Raw genomic sequence first — 22,312 nt, 5'->3', positions numbered from 1 at the left:
ATAATGCCTTGCAAAAATCAACCCCCTCTCTCTCTTGTGGGCGAGCCCCCCTTGCTATTTTCTCTTGTTGTCCTCCCATTGAACCTCCTTAAAGCTAGCCAATGACAATTAAGAAGCATAAGTGATAGCCTTCTGACATGTGTTCTTTTGTGAGAGCTTAAGGTAATTTAATAATTCAACTAAACTCTCATTGGACCCCTTTGCCTCCTGGCCAATAGGAATCAGGCAAACCATTGGGCTGTTGAATGCTCATTGGACCACTTGGGAGACTGTCCAATAGTCTTCTAGAGGACTTAATTCTCATTGGTTCTTTTATTATGTGTTTTTAAATTAATTAAATTAGATTTAATCTAGCCTAATTCTCATTGGTCCACCTCCAAGGCCATCCAATAGGAATTGGACACACCTTGTGGGCATCTGGGCTAGGGAGCTGACATGTGTCCCTAATTCCCTTTGTGTAAAGGGAACCTCTGTGTGTGTGTGTGTGACTTTCTCTCTCATCCCCTAGAAGAAAGGCTCACCCCCTCCCATGTAGGGATATGCAAAGACTTTTTAGTTACACACAAAGCATCCAATTTCCCCTAGGATTGACCTTTGGACACAATCTTTGAATTTTGGAACCTTAACATTTTGGAAGTCTTAATGGGCTGAACCTTAGGGTCTTTTTAGCCCATTGTTGCACATGGATCTTTTGCAAATGGCCCCTCCTTTGGGTCCCTATTTTCCCTCTTTTGGATCCCTACTGTGGCCGGTCTGCTAGCTTGACCAATATTCTAGCTTTTTCTCCCCTGGAACTTCCCCATATTAAATGATCAGTTTAACATGAGAAAATAATTTAGGAGAATTAGATATTGATTATTATGACAATAATATGTATATAATGTACAGAAATACATGACGGAAAATGGTTTCATAGAGGATAGTGAATGCATTTCATGTTTCTTTGAACAAGTTTCTCATGTAGATACTATGCTTGAGCTTGAGGCTATAACTGACTCTAGCATGCAAGACCACGTTGTGAAAGTATGCTCTATGAAAATGTATGATGTGATTGAAGCTTTTGAAGATAAAAAAGATTTCAATGCTAATGAAGGACCGGAAGTGCATGTGAAGACCAAGTACAAAACGATGACAAAGAAAGTGAGACCAGTGGTGTTACCTTTACCATCAAATTGCAAGAAAAAGCTAGTGCAAACTTCTTTGCAACGGAGTCTCAAGGATCCAATAAAAACTGAACACAAGTTCACAATGGAATCCCTAAAAGAGATAAAAGTTGCTTGTGAGGAGTTATTAATAGAAGAAGAGAAGACGAGTTTTAAAGAAATGCTTTCAAGACATGGTAAGGCTTTTTCTTTTTGGCCACATGAGATAGGATGTGTTGATCCTAATGTTGTTGCACCTATGGTTATCTTCACTATCCATCATGTACCTTGGAATCTACGCCCAATTCCGATTCTGAAAGCACATTTGCCAAAGTTAACAGAACTACTCAATGAAAAGATTAACATGGATATCTTGGAGCCTTCTTGTGCACCTTATTTGAATAGGTGGTTCATTGTGCCTAAGAAGAATGGAGCTTTGCGGTTCATACTGTTGGAATTAGGGTTACAGAGAAACACACACAGCTTGGAGAAGACGAAGGAAGCTCAAGGCACACAATAGAGAGTGTGTTACTTAGTGTGCAATGGAAAGATTGATAGCCCTAGAGTGATGGGCGTATATACAATGCACGGGGAAAAAAACCTCCTAAAGAGGGAAAAAATGCCCCGGCGGTCCTAGTGTGTTCACACACATCACTACCACATGTATATGGTAACAAATCCCCCCTGGAGTGATGCGGTGAACGAGAGCTGGCACATGAGTAAAGGGAAGTGCCATGCCCTGAGGACAGGATCAATCCACAAAGGGGAGTAAGCCCAAAGCTTTGCGGAAAGCTTCAAGCTTCTCACGAAACAATGCCTTTGTGAAAAGATCTGCAAGGTTGCCCTGTGTTGGCACATAAGCCAAGCTGATCTCTCCTGCTAAGAGCCTCTCCCTGACATAGTGGTAATGCACCTCAATGTGCTTTGTGCGAGCATGAAAAACTGGGTTCCTCGCAACTGCCAATGCGCTCTGACTGTCAGTGTAGATAGTGTTGGCAGTGTCCTGTCCAACACCCAAGTTAGCCATAAGGCGTCTGAGCCATACACACTCAACCGTAGCTGTGAAGACTGCCGTGTACTCAGCCTCACAACTCGAAGTGGCCACAGTAGGTTGCTTCTTGCTCAACCATGATATACATGAACTGCCAAGCATGAAACAAAAACCACTTGTGGACACTCGCGTGTCAAAACAACCAACCCAATCTGAGTCCGAAAAAGCATGTAAGTCTGGCGGCAATGATCCCCCCTTGGGATAAAACAAGCCAAGATGTAAAGTGCCACTAAGGTAGCGGAAAATCCTCTTGACAGCCTGCTAATGCTTAGACCCTGGGCTATGCATAAATCTGCTGACCTGCGAGACTGCAAACTGAATATCTGGCCTCGTGTTGCATACATAAATGAGGCAGCCAATAGCAGTTTGGTAAAGAGTGACATCAGCAGGATCGCCGGCATCATGTAGACTCAACTTCAAACCTGTTTCCATGGGAGTGGCAATAGGTTTGCAATCCTCAAGTCCAAACTTACATAGCAATGTCTCTATGTAACTTTTCTGACACAAGGCAATACCACCATCACACTGCTTAAACTGTATACCCAAGTAATGATGCAACAGCACCAAATCTTTCATCTTGAAAGTAGCATTCAAATCAGCCTTAAATTCAGCAATATGTCTCTCATTTGGTCCAGTGATCAACAAATCATCAACATAAAGAACCACAATGAGAAATACATCATCCTCACGCTTTACATACAATGTGCTTTCTGTTGGACTGTTACGAAAGCCTCGTTTAACCAAATGAGTGTCAACTTTCTCATACCAAGCACGAGGAGATTGCTTCAACCCATACAAAGCCTTCTTACATTTGCACACTTTGCCCACTTGTCGTATGACTACTGTGCGTTTTCTATGTGCATTGGCAGCTCATTTTGGTTGGGATGTACATCAATCAGACATTGTTACTGCTTTCTTGAATGGTGACATATTTGAGGAAGTTTATGTAACGCTTCAGACTCGAGAGAGGTAAACAATTCACGATGTGAGGTAATGTGCTTTGTAGCACCACTGTCGAAATACCACACATGTGAATCTGCAGCAACTGACAAGCATGCATCATGGACAGCAGGATTGTAAGTGCACTCTGCGCTAAAAGCCCATTCTGCATCAACATCAGCATCACAATCTCCTTTCACAGAAGACTCAACAATGGCTGCATTTGTAGTGGAACCAGCATTTGCAGTGGAACCCACCCTCTTTCTTCTTAGCCTCTTTGGCCTTCAACTTAAGACACGACTTGATCAAGTGATCATTGGCTTTACAATAATGGCAACGCATCTTCTTTTTGCCCTTATCACCAGAATTGCCAGACGAAGTGCTGCCAGCAGAAGCATTAGGAACAGAATTTTTGCCACTCGCAGCAGAACCATAAGAAGTGGCTGCATTACCGTTACCACCCTTTCTTTGAGAAGCAATAAAAGCCTGTTCAACTGCACGCTGCCTAGTCCTGTTTTTTCTAGAAAGTGACTCTTGCAACAGCAATGTGCATAATGCATCAAACTTGACAACTTCAGGATTTCCTTGGGTCATGAGTCTCCAAGTACTAGCAAAAGTCTGGTAGAAATCTGGTAAGGCATCAAGAACAGTCTGCACAAGGGAACTGTCCGAAATGACTTCACCTGCAGAAATGAGTTGCTCATTGATATCCTTGACACTAGCAAGGAAAGTGTCCATATCATCTTCCTCATGCATAATTTTCGACTCTAGATCTTTACGCAGCAAAGCAATTTTAGCCTCATTGCGGCTTGCATAAAGACCTGCTAGAATATCCCAAGCCTGTATTGCAGATTTTGCTGAACGGATGTGAGGAATAATGGTGCGCTTCACAGACAACGCAATCAATGCATGAGCCTGTGCATCCTTAACATCCGAACGAGCTTGTTCTGCCGTAGACAAAACAACTCTAACAGCTGCAATCCTTGCAGCAAGACCTGCAACATCCTCAACATCGCCTACATCTTCAGAACCAGGACGTACATCAATGCCCTGCACAATGTTCCAGACACCTTTTGACACAAGAACATGTTGCATCATATAAGCCCACATAGGGTAGTTGTCCCCATCCAACCTGTCCTCAGCAGCAAACATCTTGAACACATCTGTGTTGTTGTTGTCAGCCATGGTAAATGCTGCACCTGATGTGAAAACTGCCCGAAAATAGGAGAAATGGAGCGGGAACAACTTGTGCTATATAGCACAAACCGTAGAAGACTATAAGGCACCTGTTATACAGAAAACGGCACTGACAGAAAATCTGCACAAAATGACGAAATAGCCTGTGCAGTACTGCCTGTAGTGGAAACGGAGGCCGAAATGAGCCCAAATCAAAATTCTGAGCAGACCGAGCTCTTCGAGTTCGCCCAAAATATTTGTCGGCCTGCGAACGCTCGCCAAAGCTCACTGAAATCGGAGAAAGTGAGCAAGAGTGTGCTGGAGCAGCTGGCGACTAAGCCCGGGAGGACGTGACCTGCTCTGATACCAATTGTTGGAATTAGGGTTGCAGAGAAACACACACAGCTTGGAGAAGACGAAGGAAGCTCAAGGCACACAATAGAGAATGTGTTACTTAGTGTGCAATGGAAAGATTGATAGCCCTAGAGTGATGGACGTATATACAATGCACGGGGGAAAAAACCTCCTAAAGAGGGAAAAAATGCCCCGGCGGTCCTAGTGTGTTCACACACATCACTACCACATGTATATGGTAACACATACAAGATATGAAACCTGTAAACATGGTTACCATCAAGAATGTGGATACAAGACCTATAGTGGATGAATTTGCAGAGACGTTTGCACGAATATCAATTTATTCAATAGGAGATCTCTATTCAAGGTACAATCAATTTCAAATAGATGTTGAGAGTAGAGATTGACAACTATGAAAACACCTTTGGGACTAGTTAGGATGTGTATCTTACCTCAAGGAGCAACAAATTGATTTGCACATATGATGAATGGGATGAACAAGGTTCTATGTGACTTTATACCTCAAATGATCACAATGCCATTTCTTGATGATGTGCCCATCAAAGGATGTGAAGACAAAGATAAAGATGAAGCTATAGATTCAAGGGGGTGCCGTAAGTTTGTTGCAAACCATATCAAAAATTGTGAGAAGATTTTGTCAAGGATGAAAGAAGTTAATCTTACCCTATCAAGACAAAAATCTGTATTTGGAGTTAATGAAGTGCTGATTGTGGGACATATGTGTGGTCCAGCTTATGGTAAAAGGCCTTGTCCAAAAAAGATGGATACAATTAAAAACATGAAAGAAATGTGTACTGAAGTTCGAACATTTCTTGGTGCTTGCGTCTTCTATCTTTTTTGAATACCGCATTATGCACATGCAACAGATTCTCTTTATAGGTTGTTGAAAAAGAATCAAAAGTTTTGATGGAAATAAGAACACACAAAAGCCATGAGGAAGCTAAAGAAGCTACTTCTTTCATCGCAAACCTTGAGAAAGGTAGACTATACATGTGAGAGACCTGTCATTGTGATAGTGGACACGAGTCCTACATGGATAGGATGGACAATAACGCAAGATGATGATGAATTAAAAAGATATGTGGTGAGGTTTGGAGCCAAGATTCTAAGTCTCGCTAGGATTATGCACAAATAAAAAGGGAACTATGGGAGATAGTTACAGCATTGAGGTGTGACATGGAGTACTTCATAGAGGCATCAGTGGTTGTGGAGACTGATTGTTTTCCTCTTCTTGAAATGATCACAAATTGTTCGACTCCTGATATTGCAATGTTGAGATGGATAACCTACATAAAGTCCTTGAATCGTGAGTTCAATCATATTGCAAGGAAAGACAATCCAATGGCAGATATGCTATCTAGGGCAAGGTATGAAGATGAATAAGACATGATTATTGAGGGAGATGATGTAGACACAAAGTTTTACACTATTGATCATGCAAAGAGTAGTCATACATGTTTTGTGTCTTCACTTGCGTCCTTTTCAGAGGAACTATATGAGGATGAATGGATCTTGATAGATCTCTACTTAAGTACTCTACAAAAAAGCAGGATGATTGGACTGAGCAATAATTTAAGAGGATAAGAAGAAAAGCATATTGGTACTTCTTAAGGGTTGGTTACTTATAGAGGTATCCTAAATGAAGAAATGGAACACCATTGCGGATAGTATACGATAAGATTACTCAGCAATAAATCATCAAGGAGTTCCATTAAAGTTAATGGGCAAGACATCGAGGTGTATGGACAACATTTGACAAGGTAGAAGAAAGATATTGGTGAAAAGGGATGTACAAGGATGTGGCTGAGTTCGTGGAGTCTTGTGTGACATGCTAAATGTTTTCAAATGTACAACATCGTGATGGATTACATCCTTCGTATCCATTAGCCATGCATTACAAATGGGTTGTGGACTTGGTCACAATGCTTTGGAGACTTTGGCAAATGAGGTATTTAGTGCTTGCAAGAGAAGATTTGTTCAATCAAGTTGAAGGACGTGCATTGAGAACAAAGAGTACACAAGCTGTATGTAAATAGCTTGCATTGAGAATAAAGAGTACACAAGCTGTATGTAAATTTCTTCTTGAGATGTGATCTGTCGCTATGAATGAAGGGAGAAATAATTGCAGATAAGAGGAGAATTGGATGTTGATGAAGCAAGGGCCTTCTCTAGAATGGGCATCAAACTAGCTTTTACTTGTGCTTATAACCCAGAGAGAAATGGCAAAAGTGAAAGAGGACATCCTCCAATAATCAAAGATTTAGCTAAGGCTTGTGAAGGTAATCTTGGAGAGTGACCAAGGTTACTGCCATTTACACTGTCAGCTGACTGTACAACACATAGTTCAGTCACTTGCTATATGCCGATTGAATTGATGTATGGTCAAAAACATGTGATGCCAATTGAAGATGTAGTTCTTACATGGAATGTATTGCCATGGGAAGATTGAATTAGTACATAAGACCTTCTTGCATTGCGCATATGGAAATAAGAAAGAAGGCATGAAGACATTGAGCTTGCAAAAGCTCGACTAAAGAACGCAATGTTGAAAAACAAAGACATATTTGACAAGAGACATAGGCTCAAACCAAAATACATTGAAGAAGGTGATTGGGTGTTGGTGTATGATAGTATCCTTTAAAACTAGCACTCTACAATAAGGAATCTTGCAAAGAGATGGCTTGGTCCTTATGTTGCCAAACATGTGCTGCAACTTACACCTTGCGTGAACTGGATGGGACAGAAATGAAAATTCCCATTGCAAGAAAAATAATTAAACTATTCAAAAGAAGAGGGAATGCTGATCCATTTGATGCACAACCAAGTGAAGAGAATGATGAATCCAACTATATGCAAATCGAGGATGAAAGTGAAAATATAGCGTCTGACCATGAGTTTTAATACTTTACAAATGTTGTTGTGACACATACCGGAGAATTTGTAGATTGAGAGAGGGTGGATGTCATACCATGGCATGTACATAGTGTGAAATAAAAACATTCATCTCTCTTTTGACCTTCTCAATGTATGCAAATAAAAGAAATCATGTACATATTGTGATATATGTTGAAGCAACTATTGCGGTCGCTATCATGTACATACCTATTCGGGGAGTCATGACCCTGGATGTGACGGATTTGTGTGCTTTTCTACTTAATAAGATTCTTAATTTGTTTTGTAAATATACATAGTCCAAGTGTTTCATGGTGGCACATTCATCTCGCCTATAAAGAGTGATGCGGACAAAAACTGTCGAACATAGCAGCTAACAGGTGCCCTTGCAAGATTGCATAAAAATTGACCCAAAATGGTATATTGATGAAAAATGATGCTTATCTATGTTTTTAATGCTTCTGCGAATGATCCCATAAATTTAGGGATTTTTCGTAGCAAAATATTATTTTTTTAAATCAAAATTGAGCTAAAAATGACCTAGTTTTGATCCAAAGTGACAAAATGACCCAAAAATTGACACATCAGCCATATTTCCATGGGTAAGAGAAGGAGGGCTGCTAACTTTTCTTGAGTCTGCAATAGCTCCCATGGTTTCTCAATCTATATATGTTGCAGTCTCGTCTCTTTGTAATCTTGTATCTGAGCTTGTGAGAGAGTGAATTAGGGTTTTCCCTTATCAAAAGGGCGTGTGGGCTTCAATTTAAAAGCTCTTAAATCTCTTCAAATTCAAAAAATCATCGCCATGAAAGTGGGAGCTCGAGTATTCATTTCAATTGTTTGATATTATGACTATGTAATTGGAGGCAAGGCTACATGATACCATGAAAGAGGTTTGGGTTTTGAATAAGATTTGTGCTTATATGATCATTGAAGTTTCATGGCTGAAACTTTAGTGTTTTTTAAATGGTATTTTAAGTGAAATTGAATGTGATTTGATGATCCTCTCATCATAATCTCAACGACGAAAACAAACAATTTCCAAGCACAATAGGAAAGAGGGTTTGAGACTTTGCTGTCACAAACGCTCTTAGATTTTGTGACCCTTAGAAAGAGGGTTGATGATTCTCAACAAACGTTTTTTCACAGTGTTTGTGACTCTCATCACAAACTCTCACAACCAGAGGTTTTGCGTCTTCCAAGCTAAACCGCTCACATTTCGAAAACGATACGATACATTAATCAAACAAATGGTGAAATGATCAAATGTATCATGAGACCACTATATCATTATAAATACATAGAAGTTTTTGACATCTCTCACTACAATTTAAACCCTTTTCACACAAACTTATACTATGACAAAGATAACTCTGGATGTTATGATAGATGTTTTCTCCTTACAAAGAATGCAATTTTTTGAAGCAAAGAGTGAAAATAATACCTTGCCTTCCCTTTCTAGTTTGACCTTCCCTTTTGCAACTATTGTCCCAAAGATGAGCTTCAAACCTTCCTGTCCAGCGATGCCTGCGTATAACAACCAAAAGTGTATAAAACCATTAGAAACAATCAATAATACCTTGATACATGTTCTAAGGTAGATATATCACTATGGATCAAAAGTTTAGAAACTCCTCTTGTGAATAATAAAAACAAACACACCAATTTATTACGAAGGAAAATTATTGCAATACCTTTGTGTTGATGTGGGAATTGATTAACTTACATACACAATATTTTGAAACAATCAAATATCAATACATGTTCTAAGCTAGATGTGTTACTATGGAGGCGCTCCATCACTCTATAATCGTTGAAAAGGAGAGGATGGACCACAAGAAGACTCGAATTCTAGAAGAATAGAAGAGGCAAGCTTCTACACAATCCCCACATCAAATTGAAATTCGCACCTTGCATTTGTTATAAATGATAGAGGATATTCTCACTTGAAGGTGACGCCTATATGTAGTGGATGAGACTTAGCTAAAACCTAACTTTTGGCCAGTGTTCGAGATACTCTTTCAAAATAATCTTCTTCCAAACAATGAGAAAGATTGTAATTGGAAGGAATGCAACACGTATCACGTTGCATGCAAGGTTTTACACCACATCAATATATATCCATGTGTTGGGACCCTATCCTCAAGCTGGAGGTGTAGATGGATTTCCTAAGATGCATGGGCTTATATTTGGCTTGGACATGAAGTACCAATGAGACATATTGAATGAATATCCCATAGGGTTTTTAAGATGCTATTCAAAGTGTCTGACGGTTCTCTCGATAAAGAGTTTTTTTGATATCGAGTTGGGACGATAAACCTCCTTTTTTTCTTACTACATACAGCTAAAAAAGAAACAAATAACCTCCCCGTCCTCCTATACAATCCACTAAGAAGCCTTTACAGGGACATTTCCCCTCTCTAGTGAAAATTTATAGAGATCTTGATCGTTAAGAACAAGCTCTGTTATGTTTGTCTTTTTTATGAGCTTGAGAAGAAGGATTGACAAAAACTCAAGAAGAAACCAAAAAACTGAGAAAAAAGACAAGGAAAAGGTTATACACATGGTGCAACTCCTTCCCTTTGATGCTTCTCCTCACTAATAGCCTATAAAGGTGACACTACATTGAATGTTACTTGATTGCCTCTATGTGGTAGCCAAATGTCAGCATTTGTAAGGATACATATATATCATACCACAATGACCCTTTGGTCGTCAAGGTTTTTTTTCTCCATCAAAATGTTGGAGTTATATTAGAGAGAACAAAAAGGTATACAAAGTAAGTGTGACCAAGAAGGAGAATCTTGAAAGCTGTAAAAGCCCTATGGGAGGGAATTGAGTACACTGAGGGAAAAAGGGCTGGACTATGAATTTGTCAAAATAGACTTCAATAAACCCTATGGCTGCATGTCTGAGTCGTCTTTTATTTTGCAAGCTTGGCCAAAATAGGTTCCATCCCAACCTTATCAACAAGTATGTAGTCACCCTCTTTGGAAATGCGAGTGGCAAAGTCTCGCTAAACAGTGCCCTCTCTCAGTTCTTCGAAGACACGGGTGTCCACTTGCACCTCTTTTATTTAATACAATGGGTACTGATGGAATCGATTTTTTCATCAATGGAAATATTGAATGAAGACTTTTCAAAGGAATACACCTCCCTAACCGTAGGGATCAATAGTTCTTGTCATAGCTTGCAAATGACACCAATGCTCGTCTTGCCAATAAAGATAGCTCATTAAGCCACTTCTAGATGGCCATGCAAGCATTCTGTTCGGCATCAAGCTCCAAAGTCAAACACAAAAAAACCGATATCAAAGATTCAAAATCTCCACTCCCCGATTGGATAACAAGACTCCAAGACTATCAACAAAAGGATCTTCCAACTTTTAAAGATTCCCTTCAAATTTATTGTATCCTTAAAGCAACATTAGGGATTGGGTCTTCGATAGGTTCAAGGAGAAACTCCAAAGGTGAAAAGGTCATAAACCACTTTCTCGCGGCCTACATTCTATTTTCCCCCTCCTACTAGAGGCCACCCAATTTCCAACCTCACCAAGTCAACGCCTGTTGCAGAAATTTTCTATGGTCGGGTGACCCCCTCAAAAAATGGCATCCAAAGTTAGTAGGGACACTTATTGCTTTCGCAAAGAAAAAAAAGTCCTAGGCATAAGAAAAATCTTAGTACAAGCAAACAAACTCGTAGTGTAATAGGTTATTAGAGCAATTAGTGACCCGTCGCAAGAGTGGGAAACGTTGCTCTTTCACCACTTGAATAAGTTCTCCCTAGAGAAACGTAAAGGATAGAAACACTTCACTTGAATTACCATTATCTTCAAGCCCTTTGGGTTCAAGGCCAAGGGCTCAAACCTAGTCAAATCCCTTCTCTTGGATTATCGTTATCTTCAAGCCCTTTGGGTTCAAGGCGAAGGGCTCACACCTAGTCAAATCCCTTTGGGAAGCATGTATTAGGTACAAAAGGAACCTCACAACCAAATGAGACTCCCACCACTCTCTAACCCTTACGCAACAAAACTCGATCTAGTGGTCCTGCAACCCCATCCCCCCCATCTCCCTCGTCAAAGAGAGGGCCGCCCTTAGAATCCACAACAAAGGACTCAAGTGCTAGAAGGATGTATGGGAAAACCAATGAGAACAAGTGGAGGAATGTATGCAAGATTCTCCTCTCACATCCCCTACTGCCATGGAAACTCACACTCATCCAAACCGAGATTATCCTATACCCATTATGGCACCTCTCTAGAAGGATATATGGAAAACCAACGGGAACAGGTGAAAGAATGCATGCGATATTTTTCTCACATCCCCTGTATGGAAAACCAAGATTATCCTCTTCCCAACATGGCACCTCTCTGTATCCGACCAATTTTCTATCAAAGCATTTGGATGGACTGGTAGATTCTCCATAGCCTATCCCCAACCCCCTTCCTCCTTTTCCTCCCCCTCCCCACAAACTATCCTTAACGAAAGACGGAGAGTCTATCACTAGACTGAAGACAATGGTATCAAGTTGTTCGATGTAAGATACTATATTCTCATTGACAATATAATGTGCGAAGAAAGTGGTAGCATATGCTCTACATTATATTCAGAGTTAGGAAGTGAGTTATTGAAGAAGTGCGAGCAAGATCAAGCATATTCTATGATGTAGAGTCTTGTAAAGAGGAGAGATTTCTCTCACTTCAAAGAAACCAACGTTGCTCACTCCTCAAGAGATTTTCCTATGATGAGTACTAATTGGATCAAGTTGGAAATATTTCTAGGGTGATATTAGGTAGTTTCTACAAAGAGGAAGCATATGTGTACCTATGCACTTAGACACTAGATGTCAACTTGTCTTTTGATTTCATGATCATCCCAGTGCATGTTATTTAGGGATGCAGATGACATGCACTAGTTAGACAAATAATTTATTACACTTGAAGTCCAGAATCCATCTTACAATATTAAAAGTAAGATGTAAATAAGGCCAAGAATCAAAAGGAAGGTAGACTACTACATCCATTGGCAATCCTAACTAGGGAATGGAAAAGTATCCATATGGACATTTATGTAGACATTTCAATTACAAATCATTTACGTGTTCTTATTTTGGTACTAATGGACTACAATACTAGGTACCAGTGTTTGGGAAAAATCATTTTAACAAACATACAAAAATCCCTCCAAGACAAATCTAAACCGGAAATTTTACAATACTAGCCAGTATTTTTATAAATTTCCATGTATTTTAAGTGGAATTTTCTCCTTCTTGCCCTCCCCTCAACCGACTACTTTGATTTTGCAACCTGCTCAAGGCTAAGCTGAGACACTTTTCCCGAACACTTCTATGTACCAACTTCTCTTACAATTTGCACGATTGTCCAAGTGCATGCTATTTAGGGATATAGAAGACATACGCAATAATAAGACAAACTTTATTGCACCTATAAGTTGAGAACTCCGTCTTACATTGTCAAAAGTGACAAATAAAAAATCAAAAGGAAGGTATACTATTATATCAATCCGAGATCCTAGATTGGAAGTGGAAAAGTATCTCTGTGGATAATTTTATAGGCCTTTCCATCTCAATTCACCTACATGAATTAAACCATTTTGGTTCTCGTAGATTGGCTGCTAAAGATATAAGAGCTTATTGCTACCCACTTACCAAGTCAACTATAAAAACTACAGCCTACAACCTCTCCACAGGTATAGGTGGAGCATAATCCCAATCTATGTGGGCTACCTAGTAATACTATTCACACTGTAATCCGAAAACCATTAGTTATTTTTGGCAAGCCATATTCAAAGGTTGGGTGTATACTCAGCTCAAGTATCCTCCATCATCCACAAACTCATGGTCAAACATTTTATGTGATCTAGGTGCTTAAGGTATTTTTTGAGTAAATGTACTTGCAAGGAGACATTGAAAAGAGTACTTACCCATATATATCAACCTTTCCATCCAATAGTTCAAAGCATTTAACGACATGCTTTAGTGTGTTCATGCTCATACATGGATTTTGGCCTAGCCCACCAATCAACATGGGAGTGGCCATAACAACTAACAAGTTAACCATTTTCTCCATGATCATGTGGATATGTCATGCTTTTCTCATTGCAATGTGAAACAAGCAAAACACCGATACAAACACTATACAAATGAAAAGAAAAGACCTATTACATTTGAGACAGGTGGACAATAAGTTCTCCAAGATTTGTTTCAAAGCATTTAGAAAATCTAATTAATACTAGCAAATTATGTACCCCATTTGTCTCTCGAGTATGGCGGACCTTTCACAATACTCAAGAAAGAATAATAAGTTGCCTATAGCTTTACATTAACTTGCTAATTTTTGTTTCCATCCAATCCTTTATGTGACTCATTTGGAAAAAAGGTTTAACTAAATGAACCATGCTAGTAGATTTTAATGACCTATCAATTTTACTTGATGTCCCTAAATGTTTCTTGATTACCATGAGCAACAATACATATGACATCATGTATGTAAATAGGTACTTCTCGAATAGAAAACAGTTGTTCTTTTAAAGATTTACATTCACCTTCTAGATGCTTCTCTTTTGCTTAGGGCTTTTCTCACATGCACTCAAGCTCTTGCTTTCTCAAGAAGAGATTTTTCACTTTAGTTTTGAAGGACAAAAGCTATAAAGAGCAAGTGTCCTATGAGAGATTATGCAAAGGGGAGAGAGAAAGTAAGGAGCAATATCTAGAGAAGGTGTATTAATAGGACAATTGAGTGGAGGTCAATCAAACTTTAGCCTTCTAGGTTTAGGATAGAAGGTGACCCCATAGGTATTATGTGAAAAGGAGAGGGAAAGTAAGGGGCAATGTCTAGAGAAGGTCTATTATTATACTTTTGTGGAATTTATTGAAATAATATCTAGGTAAACTATCGCCAAGAATTCTAGTTGTTTTGTTTTTCAATAAAAAAATAAAGTCAATTTTTCTTCTAAGGTTAAGATAGAAGTCCACTCCATAGGTTTAGATGACATCTCATGCAGCTTTCACCTATGAATGGAATAGCCTTGCCAATGTCCTTTCAAAGTCTACCCACAAAGTGATGTATAATGCAATACCGGGTCTCAGGGGTGAGGACATCCAAAAGAATCATGGAAAATAGGGCTAATGTGGCCATGTAAACCAATACATAAGTTATATGCCTCCATTCTTGGACATGAGTTACAGAGATAGGTAGAGGAGAGAAGATCCAAACCCCCAACCAAGCATAGGTCAGTAAGGATTTTCTACATCATATCATATGATCAATTTAAGTCCATCTTCTAAGAGGAAAAATCTACAAGGAAGCATATAATATCACGTTGTTGATTTTGGGACAACATTTGACAGATCCCAAAGCTAGATTGCTACAAGCTGCGATATATGGCCTCAAAATACCCAATGGACTAGTACCCTGTATAGGGAGGTAGTGGACAAAGTGTGAGCCTAAGAGTCTATCTCCCTGATACCCTTCACCATTGGGGTGAAGTAGAGATGCTCAATGTCACCGAATCTTTTTAGAGCATACGTTGATGGGATGACTACTTATCTTGATAGAGCAAGACATCAAGAAATAGCACTTACATATAGATAACATTGTATGGTTTCCTTTGGTTTCTCTTTATTTTTGTATTCTTGTTTCTATGTTGTGAAATATTTTGTAAAAACCTAAACTTTTTTCATTTAGAATGTGTTTGGGCTCAAAACATTCCATGGTGATGCTCCGTAGAGCTCATGTTGAAATGATGGAGTGAACTCTTTTACATAAGAGGATCGATAGCCTATTTCGTGAACCTTTGGAAAACCAAGGTAATTGTTTTTAACCACTCCACACTAAAAATTACTTATGGCCATGTTATACATTGGAGAATGCTTACTCTTATACATATATAGGTACATCGTCTTTGGACCATCTTTTTCCATGAGGAAGGCAATAAATGTTTCATTGCAATGACACTATGCACCTTTTCAAAGGTTAGAGAATATGTTCAAAAGTGCAATTTCAAGAGTCTCACACAAAACTTTGGTTGTTTAATACCTTTATTACATCTATAATTCTTTATGACGTTCAACTATGAGAACCTAGTACGTAAGGATTTTCTATATCATATCATATGATCAATTTAAGTCCATCTTCTAAGAGGAAAAATCTACAAGGAAGCATATAATATGGCGTTGTTGATTTTGGCACAACATTTGACAGATCCCAAAGCTAGATTGCTACAAGCTGCGATATATGGCCTCAAAATACCCAATGGACTAGTACCCTGTATAGGGAGGTAGTGGGCAAAGTGTGAGCCTAAGAGTCTATCTCCCTGATACCCTTCACCATTGGGATGAAGTAGAGATGCTCAATGTCACCGAATCTTTTTAGAGCATACCTTGATGAGATGATTACTTATCTTGATAGAGGAAGACATCAAGAAATAGCACTTACATGTAGATAACATTGTATGGTTTCCTTTGGTTTCTCTTTTTTTTTTTGTATTCTTGTTTCTATGTTGTGAAATATTTTGTAAAAACCTAAACTTTTTTCATTTAGAATGTGTTTGGGCTCAAACATTCCATGGTGATGCTCCGTAGAGCTCATGTTGAAATGATAGAGTGAACTCTTTTACATAATAGGATCGATAGCCTATTTCGTGAACCTTGGGAAAACCAAGGTAATTGTCTTTAACCACTCCACAGTAAAACTTACGTATGGCCATGTTATACATTGGAGAATGCTTACTCTTATACATATATAGGTACATCGTCTTTGGACCATCTTTTTCCATGAGGAAGGCAATAAATGTTTCATTGCAATGACACTATGCACCTTTTCAAAGGTTAGAGAGTATGTTCAAAAGAGCAAATTCAAGAGCCTCACACAAAACTTTGGATGTTTAATACCTTTATAAAACATCTATAATTCTTTATGACGTTCAACTATGAGAACCTAGTACATAAGGATTTTCTACATCATATCATATGATCAATTTAAGTCAATCTTCTAAGAGGAAAAATCTACAAGGAAACATATAATATGGCGTTGTTGATTTTGGCACAACATTTGACAGATCCCAAAGCTAGATTGCTGCAAGCTACGATATATGGCCTCAAAATACCCAATGGACTAGTACCCTGTATAGGGAGGTAGTGGGCAAAGTGTGAGCCTAAGAGTCTATCTCCCTGATACCCTTCACCATTGGGGTGAAGTAGAGATGCTCAATGTCACCGAATCTTTTTATAGCATACCTTGATGAGATGACTACTTATCTTGATAGAGAAAGACATCAAGAAATAGCACTTACATGTAGATAACATTGTATGGTTTCATTTGGTTTCTCTTTATTTTTGTATTCTTGTTTCTATGTTGTGAAATATTTTGTAAACGTTTTTCATTTAGAATGTGTTTGGGCTCAAAACATTCCATGGTGATGCTCCAATATAGAGCTCACGTTGAAATGATGGAGTGAACTCTTTTACATAAGAGGATCGATAGCCTATTTCGTGAACCTTGGGAAAACCAAGGTAATTGTCTTTAACCACTCCACACTAAAACTTACTTATGGCCATGTTATACATTGGAGAATGCTTACTCTTATACATATATAGGTACATCGCGATCGTCTTTGGACCATCTTTTTCCACGAGGAAGGCAATAAATGTTTCATTGCAATGACACTATGTACCTTTTCAAAGGTTAGAGAGTATGTTCGAAAGTGCCATTTCAAGAGCCTCACACAAAACTTTGACTGTTTAATACCTTTATTACATCTATAATTCTTTATGACATTCAACTATGAGAACCGAGTATGGATCATGACAACACATAGATATACATATGAAAAATGTAGAGCTATGGAGAATCCACTTGTCACCAAAATATCCAAGATGATTTGAAGCAATAAGTCTAAATCCTCCATGAAATTATGAGGAGAGCATGCTCCAACTGGTAGAGGCACTAAGAGTTTTGTTTGAAAGTTGGATTAAAGGACCCTCTTGAAAGTGTGAATATGTAGCTACTAGGAAATATAATAGATCCTCCTTTCAAGCACAAGTGATAAGCGTACACATCCACAAGGGAGCAACCCCCCCGATCCCCTCTCTCAGGGGTTTCTATACACAGACGTCATCATGGTTTCATCCACATGTATTTTCCATGGAAAGATTTTCTCCTTTCAAGCTCTCTCTAGATGGGCTTTTCCTAACTTTTAAAGATGTTAGTTTAATTTCATCTCTCTCTCTCTCTCTCTCTCTCTCTCTCTCTCTCTCTCTCTCTCATCGGCTAGATCTTTAAGGTCTCATGGGATAGTTTCCTTCGACGTTAAAAACTCTCTTCTTCTTCTCTCTCTCAAATCATTTGTACATTTTTACATTTTCCAGAATTCCTAGTGCTGACTCCATCTTCTGAGAGCTAGAAAAAGCTACCACATCCTCCATCTTGTTCTTGATTAAATGGCAAGGGAATGGATTCCAAAAGTGAACCTTCTTCCCAAATTGCACATATGGCATGGGAATGAATTAACATTACTCTCTCTCTCTCTCTCTCTCTCTCTCTCTCTCTCTCTCTCTCCAAATCAATATTATATCTACACACAAAATGCACCTAACAACTTCACAAGCCAAGCAATTAAACTCACTTGGTTACACCGCGGTAGATTGATGTCCGTTGCCCAAAGTTTTCGGTTGACTTACGAGAGGTGGACACTGCAAGCTGACGATTGTCTTCACTAGACGTCGTGTTGTTGTCTGCAAGCTGAAGTTGAAGGTTGTCGGCGCCAGAAGACGAAATGCAGACGTCTCTGTTATTATTGGTAGCTGAAGGTGTTGGGGTAGCTATATCAGCACACTCATTAGCAGGCCTCGATACCAGCTGGTTATCAACTGTCTTGGTTATCTCTCCTCTTCCATATTGTTGCTGGCTACCCGACCACATGAGATGCTGGCTCACTACTTCCACTCTTGCGCTGCTGCTATCATCTAGTTCTGCTGCATCATCGAGAGTATTACTCGCACAGTCATGGAAACCTTCAGAGCTCCTGCTTGCTAATTATTAGTAACATGTATAGTAAGAAAAATCGCCTAGTATAAACATACAAGGCCAATTGACAAACCCCTACTCGATCATACTCACCGTTAGTTTCTGAGCTCTGCTGGCTCGCTGGATTTCGGCGGTCTAATGTGGGTAGACGTAGAGCCTGGCTCATCATATTTGCTCGAGGAAACTGTGAGCTGTAATAGTTAGGATAAAATCCAGGGGCTACACTGTATAAGTTGCTACTACCATAGGGATAGAAAGGGAAACCCCTGCTTGGGTCAGCAAAACCATTGGCTGTCAAGACTTGCTGTTGTAGAATACTAACATTGTCATTGCTACCATGTGGATGAAACCAGCCTTGATTGATTAAAGGCCTACATGTAGGGTTTAGATTTTGCTGGTAGTTTGCACTCGGCATGTTCGCGGCCTGTCTGCGAAGCAAGTTACCATCTGAGGTATATTGGGCACTTGTACTGCTGGCTGGTTGATTTGATTGGTTGATCGAAGCACCGCTGTCGCCACTATCAGTTGTAGAGTGCTCGATAACAGCATCATTTTTGGCTCTATTCAAGCTGGAACCTTCAGCATTTGTGTTCATCCTCTCCTTTCCCTGCTGTAGTATATTCATGTCTCCTGAAAAGCAAGATTTCAGCACTGCAGCTTTACTGCTCTCCAGAAGAACATTTTCTGCTGTGGGTGGCCGCATCGCCGGCACGGTGAAGACCGTGGTGCCTTGCATATTGCTCTGCAATTATCCAAAGAAAGTTAGCGAGATGAATAGAATTGCTAGACATGATCAGGACAGAAAAAGTGTCAAACTTATTGCAGAACTTTGTTGAAACATGGCAAGCTAAAGATAATAAAGTGATTTAAGCATATCTCGAGAAAAAGTTACTGTCTGGACTCTCTGGACATCTCCTTTTTTAACTGTCTTAAGCGAGAACTCATTTTTAAGTTGTAGCTGTGAGGAAAACGAGGGGAGATGGAAGTGCTGTTGTGTGATTATCTTTATCGGGAAAGGTATTAATGAATCCAAAACGGAGATCGCCATCCGTACTTTATAAACATGGAAAGGCTAAAAGGACAAGGGGTTATTACTAACTCCAGAAAACGATGAAAAATAAATTTGGATTACGAAGGGGGATCAAAATCACTCACACAAGGCTTCTGCGATCTCTGAGAGAGAGAAACCATTGCAGCGTACGTAAAACGCAGGACATAAATACAATGGAAGGGTGAGTCTGAGCTACAAGGAAGTTTTCCTCGTTTGTGTGTATATGTGCGTGAGAGAGCAAGAGAATCTTGTAAAGTGCTGGTGTGCGTGTGTTGAGTTTACCACGTGTGTGTGTGTGTGTGTGTGTGTGTGTGAGAGAGAGAGTCGAGGGAGAGCAGAACAGCAGCGATGGAGAAGGGATAAACTGTGTGTGTGCGTGCTTGTATGTAAGGGAGAGAGAGAGGCTGTCATCAGAGAGCGCGAGCGAGAGAGCAAGCCCTACTTCCCAAAGCTATGAGGCTAAATAATGAGGAAGCGTGCATCCTACAATTGGCGCGTCGCCCTGCATGTATCAACGTCGCATCTATGGACACTGCAGCAGCCATAGATCCACTGACGAAGAACAGTGTAAAGTAGTCTACGGCCTGGCGCTACCTTCTTTTTGAGAGAGAGAGAGAGAGAGAGAGAGAGAGGGAGGTGGGGATGAAACTTGAAAGCATGTTCTGACGGCCCGATAGCGACCCAAATCTAAAGCAGGACTTCTATGATCAGCAGATGCCCAGATCTTCCGCTTCCGGGACTTCAAAAAAAAAAAGAAGGGATTTACCTTTTTCCACACCGCGCAAGCCACACATTGTACAATATTGCAAACATCCTTTCATGAGCCTAGACGCCTACAAGTACCATATTCTTCATTTTGTAGCCTGTACATACACCTGCCAAGAGGGGCCAGCCGGGCTCCGAGTCCGGCGCCACGTTGTCGGCTCTTCCTGCATGCCTCAGCAAATGGACGCAGAGGCAAAAACGCAGGGGCTTCGACCGTGACGTCCAAAAGAGAGGGAGAGAGAGAGAGAGTTCTCACGCGCAGTAAGCAAGCTTTTATAGGACAGAGAGAGAAAGAGATAGAGACGTGAATACCTCAACACCCGCATTGTAGTACCGTGTAGGTGGTCTGCGTTAGCGCCAAAGCCGGTCTACATCTACTGACCTGCGTCGTTCTTTTGAGAGAGAGAGAGAGAGAGAGAGAGAGATCGCGACCTTTGCTGAATCGAACCTATCTAAGCTAGCAATGCAGCCACAGACTCGTGCGTTGTGAGTGCGGGGAGAGCACATGCCACAGAGAGAGCGAGAGCCTACGTACCGTATGTGTGTGTGATAAAAGAGAGAGAGAGAGAGAGAGAGAGAATCACCTCGGCGTCGCCCGGCTGCATCGTGAAAAGTGAGCTCCACTCACAATAATGAAAGCTAAACTAGTTTGAGATGCGATACAAAGGGCTATAGCAGTGGCATATATACGAAATAGTGTAGAGTTCCCGAATTTCGCTCTGCCTGTCAACTCACGAGGTTAAATTTCCCGCATTTTGATGCAGCTATACTATAAACAATGTAATCCTAATGCCCTCACTTTAAATGTGTGAAAAGAAAATATTAGGCTACATTCACAAGTTCGATCGACAGCATCTAACTTCAACTTCAATTTCAAAGATGCTTGCTCAATGCACTCACGTCAGTGCTCCCACAGCCCCACCTCATGTCTAGCATGAATTAATTTGCCAATTGGAAATGAAAAATATAGGTTAATTTTTCTTGAGTATTACTTTCTTGCAAAATTATGGATTTACACTATATAAGGTTATCGAAATACCCACATCAAGTTATTGTAACTTGATGTGGGTATTTCTTGAGTACTACTTTCTTGCAAAATTATGGATTTACACTATAAAGGTTATCAAACTACCCACAACAAGTTATTGATGCCATCAGTGGGCATCGATGTAAGCGTTGGCAATGGTGGAGGAAACTACTCTTTGCAATTACATTCCGATGACCTTAATGATTTCTAGAAGCATCAATGTGTAGTCGCCCACCAAAAGACACACACTCATATATTGGTCGGGTCTCTCATATGATAGATTAGATGGTTACTTATTAAAGGCTTTTCCCCCAAATTGCATAGCAACTAGGGAGAGATAGACATAGATGTGTAAATGTAGACAGGTGTGGAGATGGAGACGGAGGTTGATTTGCTAGACAAAGATAGAAAAAATAGACAAATAATATGAGATAATAATAAATCCATAGTAGTGTGACTATGTACGAAACAATATAGGATTAAAGAAAGATAAAATCTTGTGGTTGCAGTGGGCATAAGTGTGGGTGTCTGTACAATTATGGTATTTCACCTCTTTGTGTTGATATAAATGCATGTATGACCTATCATTGCACATATACTTATGCATATGTCATCCTATATAGTTGTTAAACGCCTTTTGACCACCAACTGCTGCAAACGGAAGGCGAGGTGGCCTTGCCAAATAGAGAAAACAACATATTGCAAGCCATAAATCGACAAAACTGTATATCTAGCAACCATCTTTGCACATACTCCGAGCCATATGCGACAAGAGAGAGACATAGAGAGGGAGAGAGAAAGAGCGTGTGCAGGCGCACCTCCTAGAGCGGAGTACTATGTCGGCACA

General features: G+C 39.9%; 1 protein-coding gene across 2 annotated transcripts; it reads right to left on the bottom strand.

Annotated features, from left to right (window-relative positions):
• Positions 1-8,968: 8,968 nt before the first annotated feature.
• On the bottom strand, positions 8,969-20,106 carry LOC147441073 (uncharacterized). Of its 2 annotated transcripts, none has more exons than XM_086483648.1 (4): positions 19,778-20,106; positions 18,716-19,364; positions 18,222-18,570; positions 8,969-9,105 (listed from the first exon to the last, which is right to left on the bottom strand). In XM_086483648.1, the coding sequence occupies exons 1-4, from the start codon at positions 19,811-19,813 to the stop codon at positions 8,979-8,981; spliced, it is 1,161 nt and encodes a 386-aa protein (XP_086339774.1). In that variant the 5' UTR covers positions 19,814-20,106; the 3' UTR covers positions 8,969-8,978. The 2 variants fall into 2 exon arrangements, with proteins under 2 accessions (XP_086339774.1, XP_086339775.1); XM_086483649.1 differs by having other exon boundaries at positions 18,222-18,567.
• Between the last annotated feature and the right edge of the window lie 2,206 nt (positions 20,107-22,312).

This window comes from Adiantum capillus-veneris, chromosome 15 (assembly GCF_014529385.1).
Source record: "Adiantum capillus-veneris isolate H3 chromosome 15, ASM1452938v2, whole genome shotgun sequence".
Lineage (NCBI taxonomy): Eukaryota > Viridiplantae > Streptophyta > Polypodiopsida > Polypodiales > Pteridaceae > Adiantum > Adiantum capillus-veneris.
The sequence above is the reverse complement of the archived record's forward strand: the minus strand, read 5'-3'. Positions and strand labels throughout refer to the sequence as shown.